Source organism: Lontra canadensis, unplaced genomic scaffold, assembly GCF_010015895.1.
Source record: "Lontra canadensis isolate GAN:19392208 unplaced genomic scaffold, GSC_riverotter_1.0 scaffold61, whole genome shotgun sequence".
Taxonomy (NCBI): domain Eukaryota; kingdom Metazoa; phylum Chordata; class Mammalia; order Carnivora; family Mustelidae; genus Lontra; species Lontra canadensis.
The window spans coordinates 1,725,508-1,742,764 of record NW_022631055.1 but is presented as its reverse complement, the minus strand read 5'-3'; the positions used below and the strand labels follow the sequence as shown (position 1 = coordinate 1,742,764).

Below are 17,257 nucleotides of genomic sequence, written 5' to 3'. Positions count from 1 at the left end.
AATGAGAATCAAGAACTTGGGTAAAAAAAGGATAATGAAGAGGAAACTGCACTAAGCATATTATGAAACTAAAATAATGTATCAGACTGGGATAAAGATAAATAAGAACAACAACACAACAAAAAAACAAAGCTGAGAAATGGACTTTAAAAGGGATAATAATTTAGAATAGTATCTTGACCAGTGGGCCCTAGAACAGTTTGTTAACTATTTGGGGAGAAAACGTGATATATTATTACTTCATACAATACACTAGAATAAACTCTTTGTGAATCCAGGAGTTACATGTTTAAAAACTATAAAACAACTAGAAGAATATCTAAGTAAATGCTTAACTGCTCTCAAGTAGGTGAAAGGCCTTTCTGAATGTAAAAGCAAAGTAAGAAACCATAAAGTATAACATTATAGATTCAATTATATGACCATTAAAACATTCTGTCTACCTACCCCCAACCCCTAAGAAACAAAAAAGGCAAGCCACAAATGAGCAAAGCGTAAGCCACAAGCATGGTAGATAGAATTTGGGTTTGTCCTTGAAATGTTAAGACCTCCAACCTGTACAGTGGACAAAGGACATGTATACTTGACAAAAACAGAAACACTGTTGGTTAATAGATACATAAAAGTCTAAACCTCGTTAATAAGGAGCAGAATTTTTTTAAAAAGATTTTATTTATTTATTAGACAGAGATCACAAGTAGCAGAGAGGCAGGCGGAGAGAGCGGGGGAAGCAGGCTCCCTGCTGAGCAGAGAGCCCGATGTGGGGCTCAATTCCAGGACCCTGAGATCATGACCTGAGTGGAAGGCAGAGGCTTTAACCCACTGAGCCACCCAGGCTCCCCTAACATTCTTATTTTTAATCCATCAAAATTATGATTAAGATATACCAAATGTTGGCAAAGATTTAGTGAATGAACACTTTCAAACCTTGGTGGTGGAGGGGTAAATGAGTACCAGAAATGAATATTTCTGGATTTTCCATCCAGAAATTCAGTAATATCTATCAGTAGCTTTAGAAATGTTGGTATCCTCTTAGCCAGTAATTTCTTTCCAGTGTTAGTATGTGTGCTGTCAAAGAGAGCACAACCAGTAATTTCATATCTTGGAATTTATCTCAAGGAAATCATTAGGAGTATGAACCAAGGATGGGGTCATTGTTGAATAATTTACCCAAAGCAAATAAAACCAGACAAAAGAGGACCTGAAGCCACCTAATTGCCTCCAGGTGGTTAAATAAAATATGGTATATCCATAGGGAGAAATACTGTGCAATCATTACAAGTCATGGTTTAGATGATTTTTTTAATGTTATTAGGAAATAGGCAAGATTTATTTACAGTCCACTGGTTGTGGTAAATTTGTTGCTTTGATTTTTTTTTTCTTTTTACTTTAGAAGTAATATTTTTTTTAAAGATTTTATTTATTTATTTGACAGAGATCACAAGTAGTGAAGTAATCTATGTTTTTGTGTAGGAAGTAAACTAGAAAGATATCCTAAAGTGTTAAACAGTTAATGAGTACATGAGTACATGAGCTGATGATTAATTTTTTCTTTCTTTTTAAAATTATTTTATAATAACATATTTCCAAAATAAAAAAGTAATGAAAAAAATAAAAAGATAAAGCTATAGGTTCTATTATTCAAAGATATCAAGTGTCCTACCAGTACCTTAAGGCTTCATTAACATTTTGTGCAAAAACCTGAGACCATGTCTGCTCACATACAGGGACTTCTTGCTTTGGCAGCAGTTGGAGGGTCCTTCATTGTTTGATGTAGTCCACCTGAGAGACTCATTAAATTTGATAGCATTAGTTGTGTTTCTGTCATGTGAAGGACTAAACACTGATCCTACTTAAAATTTACTTGATGTATAGCAATTAAAACATTAAAACAGAACAATTTATAAGAATTCAAAATTCTCTAGTGATAGCAGAGAGATCCCAACTGGCTAGAGGAATGTTAAGCGGTTTAGAAAGCGGATGGTATTTGAGCTGAGCCTTGGTGGGTAAGGTAAGTTTGGTAGGGAGAGCTTGGAAGGCAGCATTACCCAAAGGAGGGGAGGGATTGCACTTCAGTCATGAGTTAATGGGGAGGCATTGGTCACCCATAGAATCTTGGCACTCGGGAGCAGAAAGGTCCTTAGCCCATCATATATTCAAAGATTATAAGTGTTTTCATCATTGAAGACCCTCTTTTCTAATTTTCTCAGGAAATCAGTATTTTGAAAAATTTTGGCCAGAAAATAGCCATTAAATAGTAATTCCCTTTACAGTTTTTATTAATCAAAGATAAATGTATCTGCCAACATGAGTTTCTGATCAGTCTAACAAATTGCAAAGGCACTGAATTGTTCTCTTAACCCACAATCAAAGAATTACGTGAGATCATGATAAGCCTGGTTTCCAGTAGGCTCTGATGGCTCTCTAGAAGTCTGGGACTCTGACCCCAGAGCCGCCATCCAACCTGCATATCCTACGGTGTGGAAGCCAAAATGTAGAAGGCTATTTGGTAACAAGGTAACAAGGATTGTTACCTCCTTCTCCTTTACTCTAGGAAAGCTACTTAATCTCCCTGAGGCTGAATTTCTCTAAAAAAAACAAGGAGTACTTGGGTGGCTTCATCGTTTAAGCTTAGACTAAGGCCATGATCCCACCATTGTGGGATCAAGCCCCACCTCAGGCTCCCTGCTCAGCAGGAAGCCTACTTCTCCCTCCCCTTCTCCACCTGCTTCCCTCTCTCGCTGTGTTTCTCTGTCAAATAAATAAATAAAATCTTAAACAAAAAAAAAACCTAGAGGGTTGTGGATCACTACCATCTGAATTTATTAAAAGTTACATTAAACAGGGTATGGAGCGAGTAAAGGGCATAATAATGTTAATTTTCTTCCCTTCTCCTGGGATCACAAATATGGTGGCACAGATAAGATTTAAATTCAGTCTCTGGCTTCCTGTGTAGAACTCTTGGAAATTATTTCTTCAGTGATCTGTCTTGGCCTGACTTTCCCCCCCAAGAACAGATTATGAAAAATAACAGATTAGCTGCTTAATTAATGATTTCTCCAGCGTCTTCCCTATTTCTTTCCATCCTTGCTTAGGTCTTTTAATCAGTTAATCAGTTAATTCTAAAAACAGAGACCTATAAAACCCTAGAACTTCATCTGAAAACAGAGCTGTTTATCCCAGTAAGTGTGTTAATTATGTTTTAGCAGGCAGGCATTTTTTTTTTTTTTAAGATATTATTTGAGAGAGATCACAAGCAGGATGAAGGGCAGTGGGAGAGGGAGAAGCAGACTCTCCGCTGAGCAGGGACCACGATGCAGGGCTGGATTCCAGGACCCCAGGAACCCCAGGGACCCCGGGATCATGACCTGAGCGGAAGGCAGACACTTAACTGACTGAGGGACTCAGGTGCCCCCAGGCATCTTTTTCTAAGCAAAAATAAGTATTTTTGACCTCAAATGGAATAATCTGCAAATGCCCATCTAGCCATTTTTATTGATTTTGTCTAGAAGGAAATCCACAAGTTTGAGCAGCTTTCAACAAATATTTTCATTATCTGTATTTTCTAGAACCAATTCCAGGATCCCCACCTTCCCCAACCCCACCCCCCGCCAAACCTACCTAACAGCAAATGAATGATTCCAGTCACAAGTTGAATGCAGATATATTTGATGCACTCCCAGAAAATATTTTCATGTGAAATTGTGTAGCTAGAGTGAAGTCCTGTTTTTGCAAATTCCCAGGGTTTGGCAGACAGGCAAATTTCAATTACCTGAAATGAATGCTTGAAGACAGGAACCGTTGAGCATTGTCATGCTTGCTTGGTTTCACAGCAGATGAGCCTCCCAAGTTTGTGGATATTGTTGATCCTTCTCTAGTCCCTAGTCACAGATAGAAGGGACACTGGAGATTACCTAGAGCCAGATGAACTCCAGGATAGCTGCCAGTCCTAACAAAATTAGCCTTACAATCTGGCAGTGGAGTTTGGGGAAGATAAACAATGTCTGTTCATTTGATGTGGATTTACTGATGTGTTGCTACTGTAAATTGTCACTGTTTTCCAAATAGCAAGTGCTTCTCGAGAAGACAGATCAGAGATTTGCCATTTCTATGAAAAATCTCTTACCTGTCCTGGCATTATGTCTATATGTGACTTTTTAGAGAGTCGTTGGATTATTTGGAATGTTTCATGTTGGTATTGTTGCCTCCTACTGGATGATTTAATCAGAAAACCTTTGTGTCTGAGGAGGATGGTCTCTCTCTGTTTTATGGTTGTCCATTAGAAATATTTCAGTAACTCAGGGGTTGTGTGTAAGTGATGAATCACTGAATTCTACTCGAGAAACCAACATTGCACTGTATGTTAAATACCAAAAATTTTTAAAAGTGTTTCAGTAACTCAGATCAGAGGTGCACATTCTAAGTTAAAAAATAGCTATAAAGCAATTACTCTTCTTTAGGAATAATGATTACAAAATTATTACTCTACTTTTAATCTTCATGTATGGGAGACATGGTGAGAAAAGGAAATGGCCACCTTGTTTGGTTTTTAGCATGTTTGTACTACCAGTAAGTGTTTACATCTAGTAGTTTGTTCAGGTTGCAAGTTAATACTTAAATGTTTTCCCAAAGTGTGGACCTAACCATCTTTTCTCCAGATCTTTTTCTTCTTTATATGTGTACTTTTCATAAAAGTAGTATGTGCCCAAAGAAACCAATCACCGGAGTTGATACTTGCCTCCTTAATGAGAGAAGAATCCTGTATTGTCTCACGGGGTTGCACACCTGCCTCTCATCCTCCCTAAGGGCCCCTCCTCCAGAGTCCCAGAGTCACGCCAGAGTCCCAGACCTCCCTAGTGGTACAACCATCCCAGAACTGCTTCCCTCAATACTTAACTACTCTGAGAGGGCCACCATTTTTCCTCTCCCATAGGCACAAAATGTTTGGCTTGTCACTGATTTTTCCTCACACTTTTAAAAAATTTTTGTCTCTTGAATTTGCCTAATCCTGCTGTCCTCATCCCTGATGTAACTTCTTCCTCACCACTGATCCGGATCCTAGCCTTGCTTATTCCAAGTGATTCAACGTGGTTGTCTATTTTTGAATTTTCTTGCCACTTGTATGTGGTCTGAAGATGCTGCCTTGAAACTGTCTCTTGCACTCTAAGTATCTTCATTAGACTTAAAGTTCTCAAGGCAAAAATCAAGATTACAGTATTTTCTCATGCAAGACACCCTTTGAACCTTTACCTTGAGCAAACCATGTCGGCCCCTTTGCCCTCACTTCCAAATGGGGATGATAGGAATAGCTGCTTTAGCCTGTTGTCAGGGGATATTAGGAAGATCAAATAAACATAAAGAACCTTTATAAACTGAGGGCCTATATACAAAGTAGGAAAGTCATACCAATTCATACACTTAAAAAACCATGTCAAAGCAAAATACTTAATTTCTGTATAACCATGGAAGTCTTGCTATTACTTTCTGTAAAGTAGCTCAAGCTTTATGCGTAACGATTCTCCCACATGATAGATTATACAATGAAAACTAAAAAGCTTAATCAGTTATTCGGCTATATGAAAAGATAACTCATAGAAAAGTTTTTGAGTAACATTTCTACAGTGAAGATTTATCACAAATTTTAGTTAAAAAGACATTATTTTCCAAATGTCTGGAAAAAAATGTCTGGAAGATATATCAACACATTAGCAGGATGTTGTAGATATTTCAGTTTTCCTCTTTATACTTTTCTGTATTTCTAAACTTCTCTACAGTGAACCTAGACTGCTTCTGTAATTTGCCTAAAAATTAAAAACCTGATGATTTGTCCACTTTATTCCAATTCTGAGAACATTGACCTTTTGTATTTAATCACCATTAAGCATTTAGTAAAGTTTGGGAATTTTAGAACTTTTGAAAGTTAAAAAAAAATACCTTTAAAGTTTTTCTTATGGTGCTATCAGTTGGCAATCTGTTGGTTGCAGTAGAACAAGGTAAATTATGTGTGCCTAGTTTAGCTATAGCAAATGATGCAAATGGAGGTTCCTCAAAAAGTTGAAAATAGAGCTACCCTATGGCCCAGCAATTGCATTACTGGGTATTTACCCCACAGATCTAGTGATCTGAAGGGGCATGTGCACCCGAATGTTTATAGCAGCAATGCACAACAGCTGACCTATAGAAAGAACCTAGATGTCCATCAGCAGATGAATAGATAAAGAATATGTGAGTGTATGTGTGTATGTATACACACACACACACACACACCACATATACATAATAGAATACTATGCAGCCACCAAAAAATAAAATCTTGCCATTTGCAACAATGTGGGTGGAAGTAGAGGATATTATGCTAAGGGAAATAAACCAATCAGAGAAAGACAATTATCATATGATTTCGCTGATATGTGGAATTTAAGAACAAGGCAGAGGCTCATAGGGGAAGAGAGGGAAAAATGAAAAAAGAGGAAACCAGAGAGGGAGACAAACTATAAGAGAATCACTCTTAGGAAACAAATGGAAAGTTGCTGGAGGGATGGAGTGTGGGGGAATGGGGTGGCTGGGTGATGGACTTTCTGGAGGGTATGTGTCGTGGTGACCATTGGGTGTTGTGTAAGACAATGAATCACAGACCTGTACCCATTGAAACAAATAATACATTATGTTAATTAATTGCATTTAAATTAAAAATTCAAGGGCAGGGGGCAATAAAAGATTTAGCCAAAAAAATGTACTGAAATAGAAGCAAATACCAATAATGTAATGCATCAGAATGAAGACATTACTTTGGGATCTGTTCATTTTATGACTTTGCAGTTTTGGACACTCTGTGGAAATGCCCTGACTGCAAAAAGAGGGATATTTGGCAAAACGGGGGATCTTCAGACCATCCTTTGCCTTGCATGTGCCAAAGAAGACATCACCTATTCTGGTGCTTTAAATGGAGACATCTACGTCTGGAAAGGGCTCAATTTAGTCCGCACCATTCAAGGCGCACATAGTGTGAGTATGTCCATGTGGAAAGTGGGTGATTATTTATTTATTTAAAAAGTTGACATCATAAATATGCTGAACCCTCTCTATACATTCACAAAAGATTTCTCAAATTATTTTTATTCACCTAAAAGAAATATTTCAAAAGCTTAATAATTTAGCCTTCACCTCAATTATTGGTTCATTAGTGTTATTATTCACCAACATCTAGAAGAATAGAATTATTTTATGATCCTTTTCATCTTCTAGATTAATACTTCTCAAACTTTAAGGTAGCCACGAATCTCCTGGGGATCTTGTTAAAATGCAGATTCTGACTCAGTAAGTCTGGTATGATGCCATTGCTGCTGGCCTGGGGCGTGTGTGTTGAATAGCAAGAGTGTAGATAAGTATTGTTTTTACATTGGTTAGTAAGGGTAAATATTTCCTCGCTCTGAACGAGTGAGCATCACTGCCATGTCCGAATCACAAGCTTTTAAAATGCAAACAGAAACCATTGATAAACTTCTCTCTTATGAGAGTCTGCTTTGTAAGAACAAGGGCAAACTTTACTTCTGACCATTCTGTTCTCTTTTGACACGTGATAATGGTTACATTGCCGTATCTATAGATGATAAAATGGAAATGCCCAGAAGAATGAGGAGTGTGAAAGCTGAAGCTTATTGTAGTAAATGGAAACAGGGTAAAAAATTTTTTGGAAACTCATCAGACCTGTAACTAATTGCCTCCACACTGGTCACCTGTTACTCTTAATACAAAGAAAAGTTGAAGCACATCTTAGTAAAAGAGCTAGGAAATTTTAGGTCTTTCATTGTCTTGTATGTTGAACCAACTTTCTTGGCTTTGCTAATTATGAAACAGCTTTTAAAACAATTCAGAGGTTAGTAGTTGTCCTTATGCATAAAAGCAGCTGCCTTAGTAACCTAATTTCTCTTCACACTGGATCTTATGTTGATAGTATATTCCTGTAGCACTTTTCAAGAGACCAGGCAAAATGTTATCCTGTGGAGAAGCATCTTTAAGTTATGAAGCTATTTCTTATGTGAAAAAAAGCATCTTTACATAATCCTTAAGAAACTAACACAGATGTAATTTGTCTTCATTTAGGCTCAGGTGTTACCTTCTTGAGCTCACTGAGATGAATTTCAGGCACCTGCTTACCAGTGAAAGTGTTTATGTTCTTTGCTTTGTTATTCTGACTGGCAATTTATATGAAACACTCCATTGTTGCCTTTTCTTTATAAGAATTAGTAGTCACATAAAGGAGATCAATCTTCATATCGACTTTAACCAAGGAATTAGTGAATGATTTTCTTTTTTTTTTTCAAATTGCGATCAGTTTAGTAATGGTAAAGGAGCATTTGAACTGGTTTGCTTTGGTGGTAATTGTGATTAATTTTTGATCTAACCAAAATGAAGGATTTTGTAAGTGGCTACTTGGTCGATTGTCAGGATTTCAATAGAGAACAGGTATTTAAAAAAACTTTTGTTTTTGCTTTTTTTTTTTTTTAATCAAGATCCAACTATAATGACTATTGAGAATCATTGCAGTATTGAGTATTCTCTGCCTTACTCAACAGGCTGGAATCTTTAGCATGTATGCTTGTGAAGAAGGCTTTGCCACTGGTGGACGAGATGGGTGTATTCGATTATGGGATACAGATTTCAAGCCAATAACCAAAATTGATCTCAGGGAGACAGAACAAGGATATAAAGGTAATATATATATATTAATACTCATAATTCTAAAGGTGTTAAATACAATGTGAAGTTCTGTATTTATATTTGTTTCTCTGTACCCCATCTTATTCTAGAAAGGATTAAGTTTACATAAATACATTGAAAGAAGATCAAAAGTATCCAAATAAATGGGTACCTTTTCTTCCTCATATGCAAGAAGGTATCTGTAGGTACTAGTAATGGTCCTGCTACAAAGATCAAGAACATAGTAAGAAAACCACTGAGTGCTATCTTGGGAAATGGGCCTTTTTATTATAAAACTGGGAAATTCTGGACTAGTTGGTGACCCTAAATGAGACTGTTCCCAGCCTCCAAAAATAAGCAAATAATTGACAAGAAGAACAAGACCAAAAACATAGCTTTAAAGTAGTAACTCCTAGTAGTGGGATCAGAGTTGGGGACTTGGGTTCAAATCCAAGTTTTGCCTATGATAGATTTGAATCAGTATTTTAAAAACCCGTGAGCCTCCATTTGCTCATCTAAAAAATGGGGATGATACTAATAAAAACCTCATAGAGTTGTGTGAGGATTAAATCTGCTTACAGAGTGCTTAGGATAAGTTATGGTACAGTCAGCACTCAATAACTGTTAGCTATTATTATATATGCTGAGTATGTGTACCGGGAAATACAAAACAGTTTACATACATCTTTCAAAATTCTTACGATAGACTTATAATGTTATTTTCAAAGAAAGAATTTGGGCTTGAGAGAGTTTAAAGTGGAGCTGTAAACAGAAAAGATAAGATGAAGTCACAGACGGTATTCATACACTAAGCACGGAAGGGGGTTTTGTTCATTTGCCGCAGGCGGACTCCAGACTCTGCTCTTGGCTCCTGCAGCCAGTGCTGAGGGAGGGGTGCTTAGTACTGTGAGTCATGCCGTCCACAAGGTGAAAACTTACTCAGTGCCCAGGTGAAGGCGAATGACTCCCAGTGCTAAGAATCTTGCTAGACAGGGCTCTGACATGGGATGGGAAGTCCTCAGAGGGCATGGAGCGAGCTGTTACTCATCAGGTTCTCTTTCATGAAGCCCCTTGTTGTGGGCTTGTGGGCATGCAGCTGCAGAGGTTCTTCTGAAGGCCAGATTGTCTGGCAGTGCTCAGAGCTCTCTGCTGGCCTGATGTAGACTGCAGTGGGCTGAGAAGAGTACTTCTAGGCCATCCTCCCTAGAGAATGTTGTTGTCAACCAAACCTTTCTTAAAAATTGAGCAATAGAGAAGTGAGCTGGATATCATCCTTCCTGTATGTACCTAGAGACCAGCTTCCTTAAATATCTATTAAATACCAAAAGTCAGCCAGTCTGGAGATTGTTGTTTTCTTATGGAAGCTCAGAATCTTGGCTTAGATGCATTTCTGAATACCAGGCACAAGGGTCAACATTGCAAGTTGTAAAATTTAGGGTCTGCTTCAGAACGTCGACAAGGAGACAGTGGAGGCCCTTAAGTTCTTTGCCACAGAGATGAGCCTGTATAACCTTATCCAGAAAAATACTTCAAACAGACATATGAGCAAGTAAGCATCCAGAAGAGCAAGGTAAAACATGTTAGTAAAGCAGCCAAAATGTTTGACCTTGAGTCATGAAACTTCCTGGTGTATATTTCAAGGTGAACTGCGAACACATCATATACTAGATACTGGATGAGTAAACTTACCAGGTGGGATTATTGACCATAAACTGGCTGGATGCTGGGGAGCATCAGCCAGCAATGATGATTGCTTCCTGGTGGTCACTTTCTCCAGCTCATCCAAAAACTGTATCCCATAGATAAGGTATAAATTTTAGAGTGGGTATCAGAGCAGAAACCATATTTACCCTGCTCTACTTTTCTATCTGATGCTCAGTTCCTAACTTTGGGCTCTCAAAGGAGAGTTCAGGAGCCAGTGCAGAAAGAGCTCCAGGTAACAGGGGGGCAGGGTTGTATTGATTGCATGGCCAACTCCTGTCCCCTAGAGTCAGAGGAAGACGGTCAGGGACATCCTACATTTTGTGTCAGTTTCAAACACTTCCTACACACACACCCTTGCCAAGATCAAAGCAGACACAGGTGGCACATGGTAGAACAGAAGCATGCCTGCATCTCACAGGTGTGGCAAGTAGTACCTGGGCTTACAGTTTATCAGGGGAGAGGTGGCGTGCACTTATAGATGGATGACCAGTGAGATAAGGGCCTCTGTTGCTGTGGGAATAATGGACTATGCTTTTTTTTTTTTTTAAGATTTCATTTATTTATTGAAAGAGAGATAGAGATCACAAGTAAGGCAGAGGGAGAGAGAGAAGCAGCTTCCCTGCTGAGCAAGGAGCCCGATGTGGGGCTTGATCCCAGGACCTTGGGATCATGACCTGAGCCGAAGGCAGAGGCTTAACCCACTGAGCCACCCAGGCGCCCCTGGACTATGCTTTTTAAAGGATCATAAAGACCACGCTGCAGTTTGAGACCAAGGGGGCCTTGAGAATTTGTGCCATTTCTTCAACAGTAGCCATACTCTTGCCATCTTTTTGATTTTTATAGTGATTTTATAGTGCCTGCTCACTAATATTCTTATTTTCTTAGTCTTTTACTTTAAATTGCTTTTAATACAGCGCTCTCCTTTTTTTACTCTTCCTCACTATAAGCAATAATATCTGTGAACTCATGGCTTTACTATGTGTATATATATATATATATGTACTATATATATATTAAAATATATTTATATAATATATAAATATATATATAAACAACATAGTATATATATATATACACAAAAAATATATATGTGTTTTTACTCATTAAAATACCAGTGAAATAAAAAATTTTGTCCAAGTAGTACCCTCCCTCCACCCTCATCAGTGGTGCCTTTGCCTGTCACGCTCTTGACAACACTGTAACAGAAGTCCACTCTGTACCATCAGACTTCCAAAGAAATGTTGGCATTCATTCCAGCTCTCAGTGGAAAAACAGGGTGAATGTATAGCGTCAGAAGAGCAAAAGCCTGGTTAAAGTGTTGGTAACAACCCCAGATCCAGCTGAAGTTCTCCAGGCTGCATGGAGAGGGCCATGCAGGGGAAACCTCCAAGAGGCTCTTTCACCTTCCCTCCAGCCTTGGTGCATCCTCACCCTGAGACAGGAAAGGGGGCAGTTGAGTTCAGAAGCACCTTTGCAGAGCTCAGAACAGGAGGAGGTTTCAAAGTGGCCCTGTCTATGGTGTTCACAGAGTCCGGCTGTCACACCCCTGTGACATGGGCGCCCTCTAGAATAGGAGAGAGGCCAGCCTGAGGTAGGAGACCCAGCACAAGGATAGGGATTAAGATATGTAGGGTATGAGGAGAGGATTAAAAGTAGTTGTAATGTAAACAGTTTTACATTACATTAATTACATTACATTAATGTAAACATTTTTACAGTGAAAGGTAATTTGAATGTAAACAGCTCTCTGAACCAGATTCCCCTTCACTAGCCAACACCTTGCCGTTGGTCCTCTAAGCATTTGCTTAGAATGTGGGGAAAAAAGTGAAGAAACAGGGACAGAAAGGGCATGGGGAAAGGATGAAACAGGAGGAAGAAGGCAGAGTGGGCAGAGGACGTGTGGATGTACTTTGTCCCACTCCATCCTCCCTGAAAGAACCCTTGGCTTTCTCCTCCTCAAAAATGGAAACAAAATACATTTGAAAGGAGCACATTCAAGCAAAGCAATGTTAGAATGTTTGTGTTCTCCATCTGACTGTGAAGCTACATGGATGGATGGCTTCACTCTTGTAAGAATTTTTTATTTTTTTTTTAAAGATTTATTTATTTATTTAACAGAGAAAGACACAGCGAGAGAGGGAACACAAGCAGAGGGAGTGGGAGAGGGAGAAGCAGGCTTCCTGCAGAGCAGGGAGCCCGATGTGGGGCTCCATCCCAGGACCCTGGGATCATGACCTGAGCCGAAGGCACGCGCTTAACCGACAGAGCCACCCAGGTGCCTCCTTGTAAGAATTTTTTGATGTACATGAGTCTCCTTCCACATTTTCACTTTTTGAGTAGCAATTACTTTTGAATTCACTTCCATGAAAATATAGTGATTTCTCATTTTACACAAACAGCCAAACAGCTTTCCAAACAAATTTACCAAGACAATTAACCATGGCCATGTCCCAATTTCCGTGACCTAGTAGTGATATTTTACGTTTCTTAAACATAAAAGTTAAAATTCAGAAATTGCTATTCATTAACATTTGGGCCATTTATAAAGCATACCTACTTAGTCTGCTACCTGTGAAGTTGGCTGTTACCTCTCCTGTAGGCTTCCAAATGGCAATTTCCAGGTTGTATGTAAACACACTTAAGATCTGCATGTGTTTGCATCTTCTAATAACTATTAATTGCTAAACATCAAGAGAGATGGAACAGTTTACATTAAGATAAACGCTAAGCTCAGGAAAAAAAGCAATTTATTAGGGATAGTATTAATCAGTTCTCTCACATCTTTCTAGTTGAGCTTGAGCTAATGTAGACCTTTGACTTCCAGTGAAAACAGTGACACTGTGGATCGAGAACTGAACCAGCTTTAGAGATGGGTCGTGCTCACATCAACTTGAATCTGTAGGGCCAGAGCTAATGGTTGGGGCTTTCTGGTCCCTGCCCAAGTCTTAGTCAAACAAAATGGCCTTCATAAGCCAGGAGGATCATTCCTCAATCAGGAATAGTAGTGTTTCATTTACAACAATGACTTTTACATTTTTGTGAGTTTCAATGAATTTTTGCTGATTGGTGAGTCTGCAAACAAATTCTCACCAAGAACACATGATGATATAAACCAACAACTGAATTTTTCCAGGATCCCTTATCTACAGTTCTAAAAGCCAAAACACCAGGAATTCCAAAATATTTTTTTGAGGGCTTTTTTAAAAAAAATGGGATAAACATTTTAAACATTTAAAAAATTTTCCATTATAGTTCACATACAGTGTTACATTCGTTTCAGGTGTATAATATCGTGATTCAACAACTCTGTACATTACTCAGTGCTCATAGTTATAAGTGTACTCTTAGTCTCCTTCCCCTATTTCACTCATGCCCCGCCAACCTCCCCTCTAGTAACCATCCGTTCTCTCTAGTTAAGTCTGTTTTTTGTTTTGTATTATTTTTTCTTTGTTTTCTTTCTTGAATTCCATGTTTGTGAAATCATACTGTATTTGTCTTTCTCTGACTGACTTCATTTAGCATTATATTCTCTAGATCCATTCTTGTTGCAAGTAGCAAGACTTCATCCCTTTTTTGGCTGAGTAATATTCCATATTATATGTATACCACTTCTTTATCCATTCATCTATCATTGGACCCTAGGGCTGCTTCCATAATTTAGCTATTGTAAATAATACAATAAACATAGGGGTCCATATATCTTTTTGAAAAAGTGTTTTCATTTTCTTTGGGCAAACACCCAGTAGTGGAATTACTGGAACGTATGATAGTTCTATTTTTAATTGTTTGAGGAGCCTCCATACTGTTTCCACAATGACTGCCGCAGTCTGCATTCTCACCAACAGCACACGAAGGTTCCTTTTTCTCCACATCCTTCCCAACACTTGTTGTTTTTTGTGTTTTTGGTTTTAGCCATTCTGACAGGTGTAACGTGATATCTCACTGTGGTTTTGATTTGCAGTCCCCTCATGATGAGTGATGTTGAGCATCATTTCATTTGTCTGTTGGCCATCTGTGTGTCCTTGGAGAAATGTCTGTTCATGTCTTCTGCCAATTTTTTAATTGGATTATCTGGGTTTTGGGGGTTGAGTTGTGTAAGTTTTTTTTAAATTTTGGAGACTAACGCTTTATCAGCTATGTCATTTGCAAATATCTTCTCCCATTCAGTAGCTTGTCTTTTAGTTTTGTTGGTTGTTTCCTTTGCCATGCAGAAGCTCTTTATTTTGATGAAGTCCTAGTAGTTGAATTTTGTTTTTGTTTCCCTTCCCTTAAAAGACACATCTAGAAAAATGTTACTATGGCCAATGTTAGAGAAATTACTGCCTATGCTCTCCCAGGATTTTTAGGGTTTTAGATCTCACAATTAGGTCCTTAATCCAATTTTAGTTCTTTTTTGTATGATATAAGAAAGTTGTCCAGTGTCATTCTTCTGCAGGTAGCTAGCTGTCCATTTTTCCCACCAGCATTTATTGAAGAGACTGTCTTTTTCCCATTGCATATTCTGGTCTCCTTTGTCAAAGATTAATTGATCATATAATCATGGGTTTATTTCTGTGTTCTCTGGTCTGTCGTTTCAATCTATGTGCCCATTTTTGTGCCATTATCATACTATTTTGATGACTACAGCTTTGTAGTATAACTTGAAATCTAGGATTTCCATATCTCCTATTTTGTTCTTCTTTTTCAGGGTTGCTTTGGCTATTCAGGGTCTTTTGTGGTTCCATATAAATTTTAGTATTTTTTGTCCTAAATCTGTGAAAAATGCTATTATATTTTTCATAGGGTTTAACATTACATCTGTAGGTTGCTTTGGGTAGTATGGACATTTTAATTATTTGTTCTATTTTCCCATTTATTTGTATTGTTTTCAATTTCTTTCATCAGTGTTTCATAGTTTTCAGAGTACAGTTTATTCACCTTGATTAAGTCTAGTCCTAGGTATTTTATTACTTATGGTGCAATTGTAAATGGGATTGTTTTCTTAGTTTCACTTTGTGCTGCTTCATTAATAGTGTACAGAAGTGTGATGGATTTCTATATATTGGATTTGTATTCTGTGACCTTACAGAATTCATTTATCTGCTCTGGTAGTTTTTTGGTGGACTCTTTAGGGTTTTCTCTCTTTAGTATCATGTCATCTGCCATTAGTGAAAGTTTTTATTCTTCCTTACCAGTTTGGATGTCTTTTATTTCTTTTAGGTGTCCGGTTGCTGTTGCTAGGACTTGCAGTACTATGTCGAATAAAAGTGGTGAGACTGAACATTCTTGTTTCCAGTCTTTGAGTTCCCAGCACTCATTTTTTCACCACCGAGTATGATCTTAGCTTTAAGTTTTTCATAGATGGCTTTTATTATGTTGAGGTGTGTTCCCTCTAGACCTATTTGTTGAGGGTTTTTACCATGAATGGATGTTGTACTTTGTCAAATGCTTTTTTTGCATCTATTGAAATGATCATATGATTTTTATCCTTTCCCTTGTTGATGTGATATATCACGTTGATTGATTTACAAGTATGGAACCACCCTTGCATCCCAGGAATAAATTCTACTTGATCATAGTGAAAGATTTTTTTAAAAAATTATTGTTGGATTTGATTTGCTAATATTTTATTGAGGATTTTTGGATCTATGTTCATCAAGGCTATTGGCCTCTAGTTTTTTGTTTTTGTTCTGTGTGTGTGTGTGTGTGTGTGTGGGGGGGGGGTGTCTTTATCTGGTTTTGGTGTTAAGGTAATACTGGCTTATCAAAACAATTTTTTCAATTTTTTGGAATGGTTTGAGAAGAATAGGTACTAACTCTTCTTTATATGTTTGGTAGAATTCACCTAAGAAGCCATCTGGTCCTGGACTTTTCCTTTTCAGTAGTTTTTTGATTACTGATTCAATTTCCTTGCTGATAATTGACCTGTTTAAATTTTCTATTTCTTCCTGATTCAGTTTAGGGAAGTTATATGTTTCTAGGAATTTATCCATTCTTCTAGGTTGTCCAATGTGTCTAATTTTGACATATAATTTTTCATAATAGTCTTATAGGTTTTTCGTGTTTCTGTGGTGCATTTGTTATTTCTGTTCTTTTTTTTTTTCTGGGGGAGGGAAGCTGCCTAAAAGTTTATCAATTTTGTTGCTCTTTTCAAGGAATCAGCTCCTAGTTTCTTTGATTTGTTCTATTATATTTTTAGTTTATTTCATTTATTTCTGCTTTAGTCTTTATTATTTCCTTCCTTCTACTGGTCTTGGGTTTTGTTTTTCTTTTTCTAGGTCCTTTAGATGTAAGATTAAGTTGTTTATTTGAGATTTTTCTTGCTTTTTGAGGTAGTCCTGTATTGCTATAAACTTCCCTCTTAGACAGCTTTTGCTGCATCCCAAAGATTTTGTGTTGTTATGTTTTTATTTTCATTTATCTCCATGTATGTTTTGATTTCCTCTTTGATTTTTTAGTTGACCCATTCATTGTTTAGTAGCATGTTATTTAACCTGCATGTATTTGTTCTTTCTAGACTTTTTTCCTGTGGTTAATTTCTAGTTTCATAGAGTTGTGGTCAGAAAAGATGCATGGCATGAATTTGATCATTTTGAATTTGTTGAGACTTGCTTTGTGGCCTAATATGTGATCTATTCTGAGAATGTTCCATGTGCACTTGAAAAGAATATGTATTCTACTGTTTTAGGATGGAATATTTTGAGTATTATCTGTTAGATCCATCTAGTCCAATGTGTCATTCAAAGCCATTGTTTCCTTGTTGATTTTCTGTTTGGATGCTCTCTCTACTGATGTGAGTGGGCTGTTAACGTCCACTACTGTTATTGCATTACTATTGATACTTCCTTGATACTTATTATTATCTGCTTATTTG

General features: G+C 37.6%; 1 protein-coding gene across 4 annotated transcripts in view; it reads left to right on the top strand.

Moving 5' to 3' along the window:
* EML6 (EMAP like 6) overlaps window positions 1-17,257 on the top strand; it is a 270,175-nt gene that overhangs the window by 115,997 nt on the left and 136,921 nt on the right. For all 4 annotated transcript variants that reach the window (XM_032877766.1, XM_032877765.1, XM_032877764.1 and 1 more), the window contains exons 6-7: window positions 6,820-7,005; window positions 8,577-8,712. In XM_032877766.1, the coding sequence (XP_032733657.1) occupies window positions 6,820-7,005; window positions 8,577-8,712 (322 nt within the window). The remainder of the gene's footprint in view (window positions 1-6,819; window positions 7,006-8,576; window positions 8,713-17,257) is intronic.